Source organism: Narcine bancroftii, chromosome 6 (assembly GCF_036971445.1).
Source record: "Narcine bancroftii isolate sNarBan1 chromosome 6, sNarBan1.hap1, whole genome shotgun sequence".
Classification (NCBI taxonomy): Eukaryota; Metazoa; Chordata; class Chondrichthyes; order Torpediniformes; family Narcinidae; genus Narcine; species Narcine bancroftii.
Window position 1 is genome coordinate 78,714,050 of NC_091474.1, and position 19,187 is coordinate 78,733,236.

The 19,187-nt window shown below is 43.7% G+C and overlaps 1 protein-coding gene across 5 annotated transcripts in view; it reads left to right on the top strand.

Annotated features, from left to right (window-relative positions):
- The window catches only part of kcnma1a (potassium large conductance calcium-activated channel, subfamily M, alpha member 1a), a 743,259-nt gene that overhangs the window by 621,015 nt on the left and 103,057 nt on the right, over positions 1-19,187 (top strand). For all 5 annotated transcript variants that reach the window (XM_069885464.1, XM_069885465.1, XM_069885462.1 and 2 more), the window contains exons 19-21: positions 2,861-2,954; positions 7,578-7,701; positions 18,338-18,562. In XM_069885464.1, the coding sequence (XP_069741565.1) occupies positions 2,861-2,954; positions 7,578-7,701; positions 18,338-18,562 (443 nt within the window). The remainder of the gene's footprint in view (positions 1-2,860; positions 2,955-7,577; positions 7,702-18,337; positions 18,563-19,187) is intronic.

Genomic DNA, 19,187 nt, shown 5'->3' on the forward strand with positions numbered 1-19,187 from the left:
ATAGCGCCTGCACACAAGCACACTCACACCACCAATATCCGGACAAACACACTTCAGCAGGCACACGTACGGCCGCGCTGAATTGCAGTCACGCACAATTCTCATGCATCCTTCTCTGAGCTCATGCGCACTCAAATAACATCACACTTCTATCCTCTCACTTATTCCTGCATTGAAGAGTGGACATGCACACTTTCACATGCACACATGGATTTGCAGGGGATGGGAATTTTTTATATGAGCTGCTATTTCCAAAGTTTAAAGCTGTTGCGTTTTGAAATATAATACATGGCATTTACTTAAGTTAATAATGAGCAAAAATCTCACCCGGTCACTTTCAGACCAGAGCGCATAAACCCAGCAGAAGGCTCTGTGGACAGGCTTCTTATATTATTTATCACAGAGAATTCTTTTTTTTCCCCATAGCATTATCAGTGGCTACCAATAATAGTGTGCAGATCAGTGGCTCCTTGATGAACAAGCATGCTCCCAGTTTATGAGTTAACTGGTGTGGACAAAGCCACCTATTTGTGCTTTTTTAAGTTAAAAAAAAATGAATGTTCAAGCAAGTAATAAAATGACATTACAAATGGGGAATGAAAGCACTGTATGGTTTTAAAGTAATATATTACAGACTTAAAGGTGAAGAATGTGCTTTTCCAAGTTTTGTGGGATAGCTGTCTGGGGGATCATGTCATCTTATCACTTGCCAATAAAAACAGTTTGAAGTTTGACTAAACATAGTCCAGAAAGCGTTGAGAATTCCTGAGCCAAAACCCTGCTCTTTAGCATTTCACGCCAGCCAATACCTCAGTTCACCCCGATTTCACAGCCCATTCGTCATCTTCCTTCCAACTGCTCTGCTGTGACTTGCGGGGGATTAATTAGCTTGCCTCTTGAATTCAGGATGAGAATCAATCTCACAGAATATGCCCGGCCTTCTTCAGGGCCTGGTCAGAGTCGTTGATTCTCCCGGCAGAAGCATCAAGGGCAGGTTTCAGGAAAAGGGCTTGTGAGCCATCCAAGAGGCAGATGCGGAATTTCTTCACTTGTAAACCGTTGGAATTTTCTCCCTGGAGGGTTATGGTTGCCATACCGTTGAGCTGTTCAATGCTGAAGTTGACAGATTCTTGGATGCAGGAGACATGGAGAATGAGCTGATAGGTTCCAATAACAGTCATCGTTGACGTTGAATGGTGGAGCAGGTATGGAGGTGTTGACTGACCTCCTCCTGCCCCAATTTCATTTGTTCCCATAGCTTTTTCCTTTAGGGCAGGCCTTAGCTTGCATTATGCGAGCATATTACAATGGAAACTAATCTCTCACTAATTAGGTTCCAGGTGGTGTTCTTCAATGCCCTTTTCAGCTCAGTTTGTCTAAGCTGGTGATGATATCAAGTCTTTCCCAAGGCCTCGGTTGTTTCAGAAATTTTGTAGTCAATTTCCACTGGCGAGTTCTAAGGAGCAATATATCCTGACCTTTGGTGGCACCATTATTTGGCTCAGTGGTGTGGGTTGGACCATTCTCATCGTGGATACTATCCATGCTCCTGCTGTGATACTATCCATGCTCCTGCTGTGTAAAATGGTGGGCCTCTGCAAGTATTCAAATAGTTATTGGCATGCAACAAATGGGAAACAGAAAAGTTACTGTTTGACAGCCTCCATACACAGATTGCACAGTTCCCCAGTACTCTGTGACACCAGCTATTGGAGCCAGCTCCCTTCTGACATTTCCCTCTTATGGCTTTGATCTAACAAGCCCTCACTGACCTGTTCCCCTGAGATTCCCTTTCCATTCTTCTTCACAAGCTCACAGTGCCAGCGTGCAGATATCAGACATCGAAGTTTATCCGAAAACTATCTGAAGCCATGGGCCATGTAATGTAGAAGTAAGACCCTGAACGAAGTAATGTCATCAAGAATGTAAATTTGAGCGATAATGGTTTGACGTGTGTTGCTGGGCAACCTTGCCCACCCAGTATGTTTCCACCAGCCCGGAAAGTTTCCTGTTCAGGTGACGGGCAAGAACAATGCCTGAGAAAAAGGCATTGTGACTACTTCACTCCACCTGCCTTGAACCTTCCAACTGGATCCCGGCACTTGGATGAAAATTGTCCATCACATTATGGATTGTTATTCGGTCAAATGTATTGGAAATCACAATTGATTTGTGGGCATTGGATTTGATATATTTTAAGCTGAGAACCAGAATTGATGGTGTTTCCTCACGAGATTAAATGCTTTGGTTAAACATTGTCTCTACCTTTTTTAACAGCTGTTGTTTGGAAGGCTGGGGCCCCACCCTTCAGCCTTCTCTCCCACCCTGTTTGCTTTACCCAATCCTGCCAGTGTGCCCCTGTCCAGTTCTTTTCTTCAATGCAGAACACTTGGAGTCACTACATGACAACAGCACGGTTGGAATGGCCCCACCTTTAACCCGAGCGGTTTGATTTCTCTCTTACTAAACCATGTTAACCACATCACATACCTTACAAACTCAGTGCGTTTGGGTTCCTTGTGTTTTGCTTTGCCGAGGGTGGGTGATTCCAGCCTCCAAATCCTAAGCCACATCCAATTAGAGTTTTCCTTTCTGCGTGTGTTTTGTTTGATGTGTATTTGATATTTCCTTTCCTTACCTTTTTTTTGCACAATAATTGGAATAATTTTAACCTTATTTGGGCTTTAAACACCTTGATTAATATTTTTTTAATTCTCAAATCTCGTTAGCTGCTTGTAGTGTGGGGACCTTTAACTTTGATAATGAGTCACTTTTGTTTTAATTTTGTTTTAATACTGCATTTTCAATTTGTGTCAACCTCTGAACGGCTTCTAATCTTCCATCTTCTGTCTGTTTTCAGTTCAAGATGAAAACCCATCAGCATTGTCTCCCAAAAAGAAGCAGCGAAATGGAGGCATGCGAAATTCACCCACCAGTTCACCCAAGCTGATGAGGTAAGAGACGACAGCATAAAGAACTCTGGTGTCTAAAAGGAGGAAGAATGAGCGAGCGAGGGAGAGAAATCCTTAAAGGCTGAAGTATTTATTCTGTCAGCCTGTCAGCAGTTAATGATAGAGCTGAAAATGTTCTGTCATGAAAGAGGTAGGAAAGGCTGTTAGAGAAAACGCAGCCTTTAAAGTCGTAGCTGTCACCTCATCCTGTCCCTATGTACTTCTTAAACAGCAGAGGCACTAATGACAGCAGTAACCAATCAGAGGAACTCATCCAGTTACTTGCCCTCAGGCGAGCCATCATTTGCAAGGAGGCCTCCAAGCCCTCTGTTCTCCACTTCAGGACATGTGTGAGATGCAGTGTCACAATGAGAAAAGGAACCCAAATTTTTTACATTCCTTTTATCTTGTCCATTTACATTAGATTGCTGCGAATTGATTTTGACTTGGTGGCGGAAAACAAAAGCTAATAATTGGAAGGGGAGGGGGTAGGGAGCGAGGTTCATCGGGTGCTTTGCTGCTCCTGTGTCAGGGGTTAAGGTGAGTGTGATGTTTGACAAGTAAACAGCTTCATCCACTTAACATATGAAACAATATTACATGAGAATTGCTTCAGGTTTACAGAATCTCTAAACATTTCATAGACTAACAGAAGGTCCCTGTTTACCGTGTAAAATATGTGCTGGGTCTTTTGATCTGCATGCAGCAATAATTCTAGGGGAGCAAGTTCTGCTGTTCTCCTCTGCTTCAAAGCTATGCCAAAGTTTTTCTGCTCTAGGGTACTCCTTTATATTAGTGGCCCTTGGGTAGTGAAATGACAGTTCGTCTATGCTTGGTGCAGCTTTTTCAATTCATCGCCTTTAGCAAAACATCGAATTACCAAGCACAAAGTCACCAAAGCTTTCAGAAATCCTTATCCTGCAGATATATTATTATACCTTAAATATTACATATTTTGCAATTACAAGGTAGGCTTTATGGGCAATATTAAGTGCCGATTTAAGGATGCCTAGGGGTTTCTTATTGCACAAGGGTGAATAAGCTGGTGTATATTGTATCAAGTATGTTTTTTTTGCAGGCACTCATGCCTCAAGGCCTTTGTAAATAAGTAATGATCAACAGTTTGGATGTGGGTTTTGAAAAGCATGCCTTTGTCAATTGTACGATGGGATCGGGAAATTTCAAAGAGCTGGCTGCCTTCATCGGCTTGTGAGTGGCACTGAGGGGGGAACAGTCATCTCTCGCTTGCGCTGTCTAGTCAGCAGCACATTGGAATTGCTAAATGCAGCTTGAAAACCAAGCACAGTCCTGTTTGAACCTTCGGTTTAACAAGTTCTAACGAGCGGCAGTCCAGCATTCTTTACGTGCAATTAATACCCTTCTGATGGATTTCAGTTGGGGTGGGGGTCATTGGATACTTGGTTCTAATTGCATTTGGTGAATGTTAGGTCTATTAATCACAACACATTTGTTCAAATCCATCAGAATAGAACATTACGGTGTAACAAATGTCGTAGTTATTCCCAGTGAGTATCAGCTTTGAACAAGAGTTTGCAGTGACAGGCAGCAGTGAGTGACAGTTGGTGAAAGATAGCTATCTTGGCAGAGCTTTATTGCACCAGTCAAGGCAGTCAACAAAGATTGAAGTGACAGAGGTCCATTGACTAAATAGTGAAACACACAGAGCATCATGAAATATTCAACCGCGATGTAAAATCACTAAATGATTTTGCAGTTATTAGCAACTGCGCTGAACGCATGCATCAAGGCAACAGGCATTTTAATAGACAAATGTTTTGTCAAGGTGGTCGGGAAGGAATGAGGTGCCGAAATGCAGTGAGATTGGTGCAGAGGATGTGAGCGTGCAGGGTTTCAAGCACGCACTGAAATAGTAGACAAACGTGAAAGCAACATCTAGTCGGCCAGTACAAAAGGAAAATACATCCCCAACAAAGGGAGTCCCTGGGATTTGTGGTTTTTCTGTTGGCTGGTCCTTGTGAAGCATCTGGGATTGTATCCGCCAAGAGTAAGTTACTCAAAATGTCTACCTGATGTTAACTAGTACAGTCAGAAGCACTGTTCAAACAGGCCCTCGCCTGCAGAAAATTTGACAACTTATTCTTGGCTGTTTATTGGAAATCATCACTTTTTGACTTGGCAACAGTTTATACAACACGGGGCAATTCAAAATATAAACAGAGCAATGAAGTGAAAATATTAAATAGAGAAAGAAGTTTTACTTCAGAGTTTGATAAGTTGCTGTCAATGTCCTTTCAAAGGATTTCTGGCAAGGCAGATGACATTTGATTTTGGTGTTTGGTTGTTAAATATTGAAACTCTGACAAGGTGCAGTGTCTTTTTTTTCCTTGTACTTCTACAAAAATGCTCCCAGCCACTCCCATGTAGTAACGATTCTCGGATGTGTAGAGAGTTCATCTCAATTGAAGTACAAGGACGATTGCTTTGCTCAGGGGAGCCATGAGCACTGGGTGCAGTTTGCAACCCAATCGTAGCCCCTCGGGTTGGGGTGAGGGAGGGGTCATGACGGGGCCTTTTCCAGATGAAAAATAAAACCAGCCAGTTTAGTATCATACGCACGAATACAATGCACAGATGCATCGTAATTCTTACTTGCTGCAGGTAGGTAGGATGCACCAGTCACAAACATACACACTACATTACAATAATGTGCCACAAAGCAGAAAAAGAGAACAGAAGAGATAAATAAATAGTTAAGAATAAAAGTATAGATTAATAAATATTCACAGTCATCTATATATCTTTATCTATATATCAAACCTTCAATATATTTACTAAACATAAGAAATAGGAGCAGGAGTTGCCATTCAGCCCATCGAGCCATTCAATGAGATCATGGCTGATCTGATAATCGACTCATCTCCACCTACCTGCCTTTTCCCCATTTCCTTTAACTCCCCAAACTTTATAAAACTCCATCCAACCTTGTCTTAAATAAATGTATATTTTTTTAAAATTTTAGACATAAAGCACAGTAAAAGGCCATTTCAGCCCATGCTACCTGATTAACCTACAACCCCGGTGCATTTTGAACAGTGGGAGGAAACCGGAGTCCCTGGAAAAAACCCACGCAGACACAGGGAGAACATGCCAACTCCTTACAGACAGCACGGGATTTGAACCCCGATCACTGGCACTGTAACAGCGTTGCGCTAACCACTTCACAGCTGTGACTACTTCAATGGGCAGTAAATTCCACAGATTCGCCACCCTCTGGGAAAAGCAGTTCCTCCTCATCTCCGTCCTCACTCTACTACCCTGAATCTTGAGGCTCTGTCCCCTCATTCCAGTTCCCCCTACCAATGGAAACAGCTTACCTAACTTTATTTTATCTATGTCTTTCATAATTTTATACGTTTCTACAAGATCCCCTCTCGTTCTTCTAAATTCAAGTGAGTACAGCCCCAGATGATTCAATCTCTCTGCATGGGCTAACCTCCTCACCTCTGGTGAACCTCCTCTGTACCACCTCAAAGACTGTACCTCCTTCCTCAAGTAAGGAGACCAGAACAGCATGTAGTACTCCACACGTGGTCTCACCAATACCTTGCACAGTTGCAGCATAACCTCCCTGCTCTGAAATGCAATCCCTCCAGCAATGAAGGTCATTTGCCTTCTTGATCGCCTGCTGCACCTGCAAACCAACATTTTGTGATTCATGCAAAAGGGGTAGAGTTTCTCCAAGTACCCAATCAATATTCTAAATCATCATTTATTTTGCCAAATCAATATTAGTGGGAAATTTTGAGATTTGCCCAACTTTAATCTGATTTCTCAAAAATGTATCTTGATTGATTTCTCACAGAGTTGCAAATTCTCTTCGCATTTCTTGAGTGCAACTTGTGTCGTTTAAAGGGAAGGTGTGTCTCAGATGTAATTACCTTGTAAGTGCTGGAATCTGCAGTAATGGAGATTCTCGTTGAGCTGTGGCTGGGTCAGGATGAAATGGGGTGTTTATTGCTGACTATTCAAGACCACGTCTCAGGATGACAGCTGCCGGTGACTGATGGATGTGCAGTATGCAGTGAAATGTTAGAAGTGCAGGCATTGATGGCCAGGTGGCAGCTGGTGAGGACCACTTTTGTATTCAGCGTTCTTCAGGAGAAAAATCATCTGCTCACGATGCAGATGTAAATTAATCAATCTGCTCTGAGCTGACATCTTCTGAAACATTAATGGCTTCAAGTTTTCAAAAAAAGGAAAATATGATGGGGGCAAAATTGCTAAAATATATCAAGTGTACCCTGTTAAAGCTTTTTATTGCTCAGAGAACAGCATCGGAAGTTGTATGCAGTAAAAGCCTGTAATTGGCTTTTCATCTTCTTGCCACTCAGCCAGCGTGAGTCTCTGTCTCTATCTATTTCACCTCATTGCAGCAGCTAATGCGAGCCCTTTGATCATGTTTTTTTTGGGAGAAGGAAGGATGGGAGCTCTGGGGGATGGGGTGATGCCTCAGCTAAAGCACTGCAGTAATAGGGCTGCTTGTAAATTAAACAATTCTGGGAAGGCTGAAACCAGTTGGAAAAGATCAGGGTAGGGTGTCAGGATGGAGGGCAACTCCTTGTCTCAATTCCCTTGTCTCTGCAGGCATGACCCCCTGTCAGTCCCAGGAAACGATCAGATTGAAGAAAAAGATTTCAGCGTGAAGAAATACGATTCCACCGGGATGTTTCACTGGTGTCCAGCCAAAGAAATGGAAAAAGTCATTCTGGTGGGTATCACAAACTCTCCGCGTGGCTGATTGGGTGCCAGCAATACTTTACGGAGTCGGATTCAACTGTGGTGATCCGCGAGACTTCCACACATTTCTGGGGAGGAGCAGTGGTGCACTATTTTATGTTTCCGGTCATCCTCCCGAGCCTCATTAAGAGCTTCAAAACAAAGGGTCTACCATTTAGGGCAAGAGCCGAAAAAGAATTTTGTCTCTTTGATGGTCACAGCTCTCTGTGACTCTGTTCCTCAGAGAGCAATGGAGGCTAACTCTTTGAATGCATTCAAAGTGGAGGGAAACATGTTTTGGGCTACAAGAGGGACAATATTTATGCAGTACAGGAAAGTTGGTCACAGTCAGATCAGTTATGTTGGGATACCATAAGACAGATGCAGAAATAGGCTATTCGGCCCATCGAGTCTGCCCCACTATTTGATCATGAGCTGATCTATTTTTACTGCCTGCCCTTCTCCACATGACCTTTGATGACCTGGCTATTCAGGAACCTATCTATCTCTGCCTTAAATACACCCAACAACCCAACCTCCACAACTGCCTTCAGCAACAAAATCCACCCTCTGGCTGAAGAAATTCCTCCTCATCTCTTTTCTGAGCACATGCCCTTCAAACTGAAGTCGTGCCCTCTTGTCCAAGACTCTCCCACCATGGGAAACAACTTTTCTATATCTACTTTGTCCACGTCTTTCATCATTCAAAATGTTTCAATGTGATTTCCCCCTCTTCTCCTAAATTCCTATGAGGAGCTGTCAAGTGCTCCTCAGATGATAACCCTTTCATTCCTGGACTCATCCTAGTGAATCTCCTCTGAACCCTTTCCAAAGAGAGCGCATCTTTCTCTTCATATGACTGAAAACCACACAGTGACCTGTTATGGTTTTAGGATCCACTTTTTGTCCAACTAAAGCTGTTTTATTTGGGGAATTTTATCGATGTATCATGGCAAATTGGATACAGTCTGATTGGGATTTTGTGAATTGCCTGTGAAAGATGATGACCACACTTGTTCATAGATATTGAAACAATGAGGATTGGGTATAGTTCATTAATTCCAATAATAACAGGGTTCAGCTAGCTTTAGACAGCCCTTGGAATGTATCAACCATGCAAATATGATTAGAACTCCAAACTTTCTATTTAATTGCAAGCAGGCCGTCGATCAGCTGTGCATTTCTGAATTCAGCTGCCTGGTACTATTATTCAAGGTTCAAATGATGCCCATGACCTTTTGCAGGGATTTCCACTCCAAAGCTCAAAATGAGGTTGGATTTATCAATTGCGTAATTGCCACTTTTGGTTTGTAAAAATCATTGTGCAGATTTGCAATAACGTGGCACTGCTCCTGTGAACTACATGTTCTCCTGCGATGTCTCTGCTGGAGATCTGATTTCTTCATAGAGACACACAGACATCCAGCATGGTAACAGGCCCTTTCGGCCCATGAGCCTGTGCCGCCCATTTGGCCTACAACCCTGTATGTTTTGAAGGGTGGGAGGAAAGCGGAACAACCGGAAGAAACCCACCCGGACACCAGGAGGACGTGCAAACTCCTGACGGACTGGGCAGGATTCGAGCCCAGGTCGCTGGCACTGTAACAGTGATGTACTAACCATTCTGCCCAGATCCTGTTTAATGGCCAGTCCTGTTGCAGCCGTCAGCAGTCCAGGACTTTCCGTGACACTGAGTCCATTCGATCAGAGCTAGTAGAGCAGAGGGCTCCGTGGCCAGCTCAGTGCATGGATTTGGCTTGAAATGGGGTGAATTCAGGGACAGAGAGACCCATGAGTGAAAATATTTATTCTGTCACACTGTTAGTCGTGACACACTTTACAAGAATACATTCTAATCTGTGAATAATGAATGCTTGCAGTTGTGCTGGTACTCTATCTCAACATTTCTCCATTCCCATTACTCTAATGTCATCGCTTAGTTGAGTTTAGGGAAGGTCCAGGATGGCAGTGTGCATAGATTTCCGATTTATTGTCAGAGTACATGCATGACATTACATACAACCCTGAGATTCTTTTTCATGTGGGCAGGGTAGAATTACCACTTATTGGTAGTGTTAAAAAAAAGTATTCAACATGCACAAGTAAACAAATAATGTAAACAAACTGTGCAATACAGAGAGGAAAAAAAATCAATAAAATGCAAGAGGCCTTAAATGAGTCCCTGATTGAGTTTGTCGGTGAGGAGTCTGATGGTGGAGGGGGAGCAGCTGTTCCTGAACCTGCTGGTGTGAGTCTTGTGGCCCCTAGACCTCTTTCCAGATGGCAGCAGGGAGAACAGAGCGGGTGCTGGGTGGTGTGGGTCCTTGATGATTGCTGGTGCTCTCAGACGGTAGCATTCCCTGTAGATGTTCTCGATGGTGGGAAGGGTTTTGCCTGTGATGTCCTGGGCTGTGTCCACTACCTTTTGCAGAGCTTTCCACTCAGTGATAGTGTTGTCCCCAGACCAGACCATGATTGGCACGTTATTGGTAACACTATCCATATTATGTACAAGAACATTGCTGAAATCAAATTATACAAGGATTCCAGAGGTGACTGTTTCAGGATGACGATGAGTTATTGTTGTGCATGAGTACAATGTACAAATTCACTCAAATTCTCTTGCTGCTACATAAAATAAACAAGCATAACATAAACGTCCAATCAAGAAGAAATCAAAAGATAACAAAAGGATAGATAAATTTTCACATTTTACTGTTCTCTTCTCCCCTGTAATTTCAGTCCATCAAAGCAGCAGTGTGGGTGTGGGTAAAGATTCCATCTCTGCATGTTCAGTGCCTGTTTGGTGCTCTGTCCTGACGCAGACACACAGCAGCAGAGAGATTTTGCAGACTGGCAGACGTCATCTTGGGAGTAGATATGACAGAGACGGAGGACTTGAGAGAGAGAAATAGAAATTTTGCAGTGGACTGGGTGTGAAAGTCAATCAAGGAGTTGGTAGGTTTGTTAAATATGTTTGTAGAAAGCTTATGCTCTGTCCTGATGCAGAGATGGTGTAGAGCAGTCAGCAGGATGAGTCCTAGCCTGTGAGTCGTTCCTGTGGAGCAGGCTATTTTACCTGTCCAGCCTCATGAGTCTTTAGCTGGATGTGGGGTAAATCAGGAATGGCCCTGAGAAGCCCTGGGAATGACCCTCGTTTTTAAACCATTTAATTGCAGAACTGGGCAGAATCCGAACTTGATCTGGGGCTTCCAAGAGGTTGTGGGAAAGGTCGTCAGTGCTGAGACAGACCACGGACGTTTTCACCTTTGGCACTGCCACATTTTTAAAATGGCTCCCAACCTGAGCCTCACTCATCCAATTTACAAAGCCTTGGTACCTTCATTTGACCTACTTGTCGATGGAAGGCCATCATGTCCTTAGTTTTCCATTACATCGCCAGCAACTGGGGTTCAAATCCAGTGCTGTGTGTAAGGAGTTTGTCCACTCTCCCCTTCTCCAGCATTCATTTTCTGCAGGTGCTCCAGTTTCTTCTCACCCTGCAAAGACATTTTGGGTAAGTAGGTTAATTGGGTAGCCAGAAAGGCCTGCTACTGAGCTTCCCAACTCTCCGTCTATGGCCCTGGTCAATGGCTATTGGCCAACAGTTACAAAGTTTGTTCCTTCTTGAGAGATTGGGAAGAGGGGGTGTTAGCTTGGTTGGGGAACACTAAGGATTTTGCCTCTGTCCTCATTGAACAAGTACTTGTTCTCTATTGGCAGGAGGAGTGACATCAGAGGGAGAGCCTTAACTCCCCTTTCCCCAACTCTGGGAAGCTGCAGTTCCAGTCCAAATGTGATAAAAATCAAACAAATCACCAGGCAATGAGACATTGGGGTGACTCAGCCTGACTTGCTGGGTCCTCCCAGTCTTTCCTGTGCTCACAGTTCCAGTGGCCTGTGTTTCTCCATTCTTGCCAGGCATTGGTACCCAGGATGCACTTGATCATTTCAACCACAGTTGCTACCCTAGTCCCTGGTCTCTTCACCAGTGCATCAAGGTCGTTACCTCTAGTGTCCACAGGCTGGTTTCCCAGTCACAGGAGAGGGTGCAATCACACCAGCGGCTAACCTTGAAGAGCGAGTGATTTCACCCAGGCGGGACTTCCCCGTTGCCGCTGTCGGTTGCCAACTGATGCAGCTTGAACGTTGTCCATCAGTTGAGCTGAGTATTTTCCAGGGCGACTGGTGCCCAAGTTCTCATCATTTCAACCAATTTCCTTTGACTAGCCTGTACAAATGCTCCGAATGGCTGAGGGAAACTTTTCACAGAAATTGGTAAGTTGCTGTCAGTTTTAAAGTGTAATGTTTTTGCGTGGCAGAGGTTTTGGAGTCATTGTAGCTGAGATGTGCAGGTCAATGTTGAATGGTTTCAAGTATTTAGAGAGTTAACACAGTTAACTCTCCAAATACACAGGGGTGCATGGCAAGGTTAGTGGTTAGCACAATGCTGGTACAGTGCCAGGGACCAGAGTTCAAATCTGGCACTGTGTGTAAGGAGTTTGTATGTTCTTCCCCCCCGTCCTCGCCCCCATATCAGCATGGCTTTCCTCCAGGGGATTCAGTTTCCTTTCACCATTTAAAATGTACCGGGATGGTAGGTTAATTGGATGTAATTGAGTGGCATGGGCTCATGGGCTGAAATTAATTAACTCATTAACTTACAACCCCGGTACATTTTAAATGGTGGGAGGAAACTGGAGCACCTGGAGGAGGCCCATGCAGACACGGGGAGAATGTAAAAATCCTCACAGACAGCTCCAGATTCGAATCCCAGTTGATCCTTGGTGCTGTATATCTAAAACAAATGTACAGAAGAACTTGTATCAGGAGTACTTCATGCCTGGTCGCATGTGATGTCAGAAGCGTCTGTGCTGTTCTGTTACAGGTTAATGAGAAGATGCCACTGTGGAGACCATGAGCTGAACAATGGTGCCAATTTTGTTCTGGCTATAGTATTGTGGATGTTCAACCATTAATCACATTGTTATATCTCTGCTGTCTCCGAGAATTGATCTTTCATTCATTGTGCTCCACTTAATCTATCACTTCTGATTGTTTCTTCTGATATTTTGCCAAATAGGTTGAAGGAAGGAGGAAATTATGATTTTATATTGAAAGAGGACATGGCTCTATTCTTTATTTGTATTTTTCTACAGCTTTATCTTATCACAATTATAGATCATTCAATGTGCTCTCCTCCCATCCTGCTGAGCTGGACTGCAAACCCTAGGCCTGCTGTCAATGGACGTGACTGAGCTTGGTCACTGAGTGCCAACAATAGCAGCAACATGACCAAGTTCATCGATGGAACCATAGAATATTACAGCACAGAAACAGGCCTTTTGGCCCTTCTTGTCTGTGCCGAACAATTTTTCTGCCTTGCCTCGCTGGCCTGTATCCATACCTCTCCCATCCATGTACCCATACACATTCTTCGTAAATGTTAATTTTAAGCCCGCATTCACTCCTTAAGCTGGGAACTCATTTAACACTCCCACTAATCTCTGTGTAGAATGAGCTCCCCGTAATCTTTTCCCCTTTCACCCTTAAGCTATGACCTTCAATTTGTATGTCACCTAATCTCAGTGGAAAAAGCCGACTTGCATTTACTCTGTCTACACCCCTCATAATTTTAAATACGTCTATCAAATCTCCCCTTATTCTTCTATGCTCCAGGGGAATAAAGTTCTAACCTGTTTAACCATCCCCGTAACTCACTTCCTGAAGTCTGGACTTCCCTGCACTCTTTCAATCTTATTGATGTCCAAAACTGCACACAATACTCCAAATTTGGCCTCACCAATGTCTTATACAACTTCACCATTACATCTGAATTCTTCACTCTATACTTTGATCTCTTGAGTAGGAAATGACTCTGAGTTGACAGAGGATGAGCACCTCATCAACCTACAGAAACATCTAAAATTATGAAAGGCATAGATAAGATGTGGGCAAATTGTTCCCATTGGTGGGGGAGACCAGGACTAGGGGACAGAGACTCAAGATCCAGGGTAGTAAATTTAGGATGAAGATGAGGAGGAACTGCTTTTCCCTGAAGGTGGTGAATCTGTGGAATTCACTGCCCATGGAAGCAGTGGAGGTGACCTCAGTAAATATATTTAAGACAAGGTTGGATAGACTTTTACATAGTAGGGGAATTAAGGGATATAGGGAAAAGGCAGGTAGGTAGAGTTGAGCCCATCATCAGATCAGACATGATCTCATTGAATGGAGGAGCAGGCTCGACGGGCTGGATGGTGCCTCCTGCTCCTATTTCTTCTTATGTTCAAATCTGAAATCTGATGCTACGTGGCAGGGTGTAGCTGAGTAAATTATAATTTTGCTCCTGTTGCCCCTTCGATTCTGCTTGGACTTTGTGATGCCCCATTCTGATGCTGGCTAACTGAATGGGATCAGCTAAGGCTATCCAGATGCAGGAGGTGTGGCACCCATTCCTCTCTGTGACCTGTGTGCAATCAGCCCAACAGTTCAGATTACGAAGGAAAGGGACATCAGACTGTGACAGTGGTATTTGGGAGATAAATTGGGAGGTTTGTTGGAGCAGGTCACACAAATAGCAGTCTGTGAGCACTTTGCAAAACTGCAAAAATTCTGTGTTTTAATGTGCTTCTGTGTCACCCACTCCAACAAACCTCCCAATTTATCTCCCAAACACCTCTATATTCTCTGTCACAATCTGCCTATTTTTTATTCATAATTCATGGTGGGCACATCAATATAAAGACAACTATTGGGTGACCTTGAGAAGGTGGTGGTGAACCTCTCTCTTGAACTACTGTAGTCATTCCGGTGAACGAGCTCCTTCTGTGTGGTTGGGTGGGGAGTTCTGAGATTTAGACTCATGATGACATATTTCAAAATGAGGGGAATGTGCCACTTAGAGGGAGAGGTTCAAATATCACAAGTACTCAGTTCCTGGCACCCCAAAGGCACAGGGCTCAATAATGATGGAATTCTCTCCCCTTGTCGAAACGTGCAGTTCCAACAATAGAGGAGCAGCAGCTTGGCCGGGCCAAAGCATCTTAACCGATTGGTACCCATTCGCAACCCAAAACATCAATTCCCTTCACCACTAGTGTGTTGTGTCTGTAGTGTGTACAATCTACAAAATGCCCTGCAGTTTGGCATTCAGTGGTGAGCGGGATACTCCAGGGATCGGTGCTGGGCTTGCAACTGTTCACGATGTATATTATTGATCTGGAAGAGGGGAACAGACTGCAGTGCATCTAAGTTTGCTGAAGAAACTAAATTGAGTGGAAAAGCAAATTGTGCAGAGGATATGGAGAGTCTGCAGAGTGATATAGATAGGTTAAGTGAGTGGGCAAGGGCCTGGCACATGGAGTGCAATGTCGGCAAATGTGAGATGATCCACTTTGGATGTCAGAGTATTATTTAAATGAGAAGCAATTTCAGCATTCTGAAATGCAGAATGACTTGGGAGTACTTGTGTATGAATCACAAAAGGTTGGTTTGCAGGTACAGCAGGCTAACAAGAAAGCAAATGGAAAGTTGGCCTTCGTTGCTAGAGGGATTGAATTTAGGAGAAGAGAGGTTATGCTGCAACTGTACAACATACTGATGAGGCTGCACCTGGAGAACTGTGTGCAGTTCTGGTCTCCTGACATGAGGAAATATGTACTGGCTTTGGAGGTGGTGCAGAGAAGGTACACCAGATTGATTCCAGAGGGGGTCAGTCTATGAGGAAATATTGAGTCATCTGGGACTGTACTCAATGAAATTGAGAAGAATGAGAGAGGACCTTATTGAAATTTTGAAAGGCATAGATAAGATAGAGGTAAGGTAAGTAAGTTGTTTCCATTAATTTAATTTAGACGTACAGCACAGTAACAGATCACGAGCCCATGCTCCTCAATTACACTCAATCAACCTATAACCCACAATACATTTTTTAATAGTGGGTGGAAATGAGCCCCCCGGGGAAAACCCACACAGACACACAGAGAATGTACAGACTCCATACAGACAGCATGGGATTCGAACCCAAGTTCTGATCGCTGGCACTGTAACAGCTTTGTCATGCTGCCCCACTCTGGTAACCATGCCACTCCATTGGCAGGGGAGACTAGAACAAGGGGGCATAGCCTCAAGATTCAGGGGAGTAGATCTAGGACGGAGATGAGGAGGAGCCACTTTTCCCAGAAGTCGGTGAATCTGTGGAATTCCCTGCCCATTGAAGCAGTGGAGGCAACCTCACTAAATATATATACGACCAGGTTGGGTAGATTTTTACATAGTAAAGAAGTTAAAGGATGTGGGGAAAATCCAGGTGGGTGGAGATGAGCCGATCATCAGATCAGCCGTGATCTCACTGAATGGCAGAACAGGCTTGATGGGCCAAATGGCCGTCTGCTGCTCCTATTTCTTAGGTTCTTGTGTTCACTCGAATGCAGTAATGACGGATTCAATGTCAGAAGAAACTGCAATGGTTCAAGAAGATAGGTATGAGGGGAACAAGAGATGGGCTATAAATGCTGGCATTGCAACAAAGCACTGATCCCCAGTGGAAAATAAAAAACCCAAAATCAATGTATGTAAATTAATTAAAATATTAATATTAATTAATTAAGATAAAATACTAAAGGCTGTATATCCCATTCCAAGAAATAGAGAAATGCCAGAACCAATAGCCATCTCTGGTATAAAGCTGGGGTCGGGGAAGGGGGGTGGTGGTGAAGATACACAGAGCATTCTTCCTCCGCCCCACCCACCCCCCCCCCCCCCCCCAGCTGACGACATGACAGGATATCCTGGAGAGGTTGGGGAGCTCAGTGATGCTGTGACCTGACCTCCAGCACATTCAGTTCTGATGCACTGCAGTGGGTAGGCATGTCATTAGCTCAGATTCTACCCAAAGTTTTTGAACAGGGCACCTAGAGAGTAGCTAGCCTGATTTCTGCTCAGACAAGTCACTCTGGAGAACCAGCGGAATCCTTCTCGAAGGCTGCAGTGTCCAAAGCTTCACAGTTCCTGTGACCCTGGCTCAATGTTGATTTTTGGTGCTGTCTCTATGGAGTTTGCAAGGTCTTCTTGTCTCTTCTGAATGCTCCATTTTCCTCCCATGTTCTATAGCTGTGTGATTTGAGAAGCTAATTGGACACTGCATTGCCCATGGTGTGTTGGTGAGGGGTAGAATTGGGGGAGTGGGTTATAATGAGTGAGAATTAGGATGGGATTAGTGTGGGACTGACGTGCTTCATTGTCAGAGTGGACAGATGTCTGAAGCATGGAAATGGTGGAGGAGATCAGCCAGTCTCACAGTTTCTATAGGAGGTAAAGATATATGCGACATTTGTTGTGAGTCTGGTAGAGTTCATCCAGCATCTCTGTGCTTTTACTACAATCGCAGGGTGATTAACCCATTCAGTTGTTTCAATCGCCCATTTCAATGCTGTGTGGCTCTCTTTGAATCACACCACTTCAACCCATGAATGAACCTAGTAATTATTCTCTGCACAAAGACATTTAAATCCCACCATATATACGGGAACTAAACTAAACCATCTCAGAGCCAGCGCAGCGTGGTATCCCTTGGTGCTAAAGGGAGCATCTACACTGGCTCTCAGAATAAGCTTTCCCATTGAACCTATTCAGGTCTAGCCTCATGGTTTCCATCACCTGTAACATTCCTTTTGATAGTTTGTGCTGAATCTGTAACCATCATCCTTTCAGCCAGGATAGCACAACTCAACAAAACCAAACAAAATGATCCACATCTCACCTATGGTTCTTTACAAGCACTGTACAATGCATTTTTTCAAAAGGTTTCTTTCCTGAAAAAAGTAAATGGACATTATGACAGACAACTTCAACTGAACACAAAGATAATTTCAGATTTGCTGTATCTGTAGGAAGTTGATGAAAAATTAAATTAACTTTTATTGAATTTAGCACATTTAATTGGATAATGATGCTGACATTTTGCGTTAGTTCAACTGACCTAGAAATGTTTTGCCACTGATTTTTGTTTGTACTCAGCATCAATAGTTGGCCACCATTGATGGATTCCAGGTGCCCTAATACCGCTTTTCCATGGGTCGTAATGTCCAGGTGAAACCTTTCACCATGTTCGTCATTGACTGCACCAAGATCAGCAAGGAAGACGTCCAAGTGCGAATGTGGAAAATGAACTTTCAATCACATGTTGCCCTTCACAGTTTTATTTGCTTGAAGTAGACCTAAACTATGAGAGGAAATCACAAAATTAGATTACATCTAAAAACCAGAACGTGAAAGGAAAATTTTATGGTGAAATGTCCAAATCCATAAATACACCTAAAAGTGTTCAGGAAGGAAAATCATCTTTGTCAGTGGAACATGCATTCTCAGTGAATCAACCCCTTTCTTGCCAATGGGAAGGTTAGTCTTACAACTCACTCTGCTGAAGGAATTGATATGAGTAGAGTTCATTGGAAGAAAGAGTAGGGCAACATCATAAACTCATCCTTGTGGCATCCATCACTACTTTCTCTGCTATGCTGGAGCGACGAACCAGTTCCATTCATTGGGTAAAGATCAGATCTCTGTTTTAATGGTTAATGTTTGAATCTGCGCACATGACATTAACAATGGCCTCTGTCTTCCAGACCAGGAGTGAGGCTGCCATGACGGTACTAAGTGGGCACGTGGTGGTGTGTATATTTGGGGACATGAACTCTGCCTTGGTCGGGTTACGCAACCTCGTCATGCCTTTACGGGCCAGCAACTTCCATTACCATGAACTGAAGCACATTGTTTTTGTTGGCACGCTGGAATACCTAACAAGAGAGTGGGAGACTCTTCACAATTTTCCCAAAGTGTCGATATTGCCGGTAAGTTCGATGGGTGAGCAGACAAAGAATTGGTGGAGGTACTCAGCAGGACGCAAACAGCATTCATGGGTAGAAGTGGTCAGTCAATGTTTCAGGTCTGAACCAATGAATTGGGCTTTAGAAGGCCGCAGAATGAGGAAACACAGAGTCGTGTTGGAGTCGCTGTCTCAAAGATGGGTTCAATCCTGAGCTTTGGTGTTTGGACCTTCTCCCCATGACCACATGGATTCATTTCAAGTCAGGTCAAGTTTATTGTCATCTCATTGCACAAGTACCACCCAGAGAAACAATGTTTGCTGGTCCTTGGTGCAAAACATGCAGACACACAACCAGGCATAACGCACATACAGACAATACATATCCAGGACAAATATTCATACATACAAATAAATAACTAAATATTGTTTCATGAAGATGAGAATCTCAGATGGTGAGTGTGAGCAGTTCCTTTGGTCGTTCAGCGTTCTCACTCCCCATGGGAAGAAGCTATTCTTCTCGTACTCTGGTTTGTCTCCCACGGATCTACAGATTGGGAATTTAATGGGCCCCTGCGTATTGCCCTAATTAAGCAGAGTGATAGAGTCTGGGAGAAGAATGAAATGGGATGAGTGTAAGATTGGTGAAA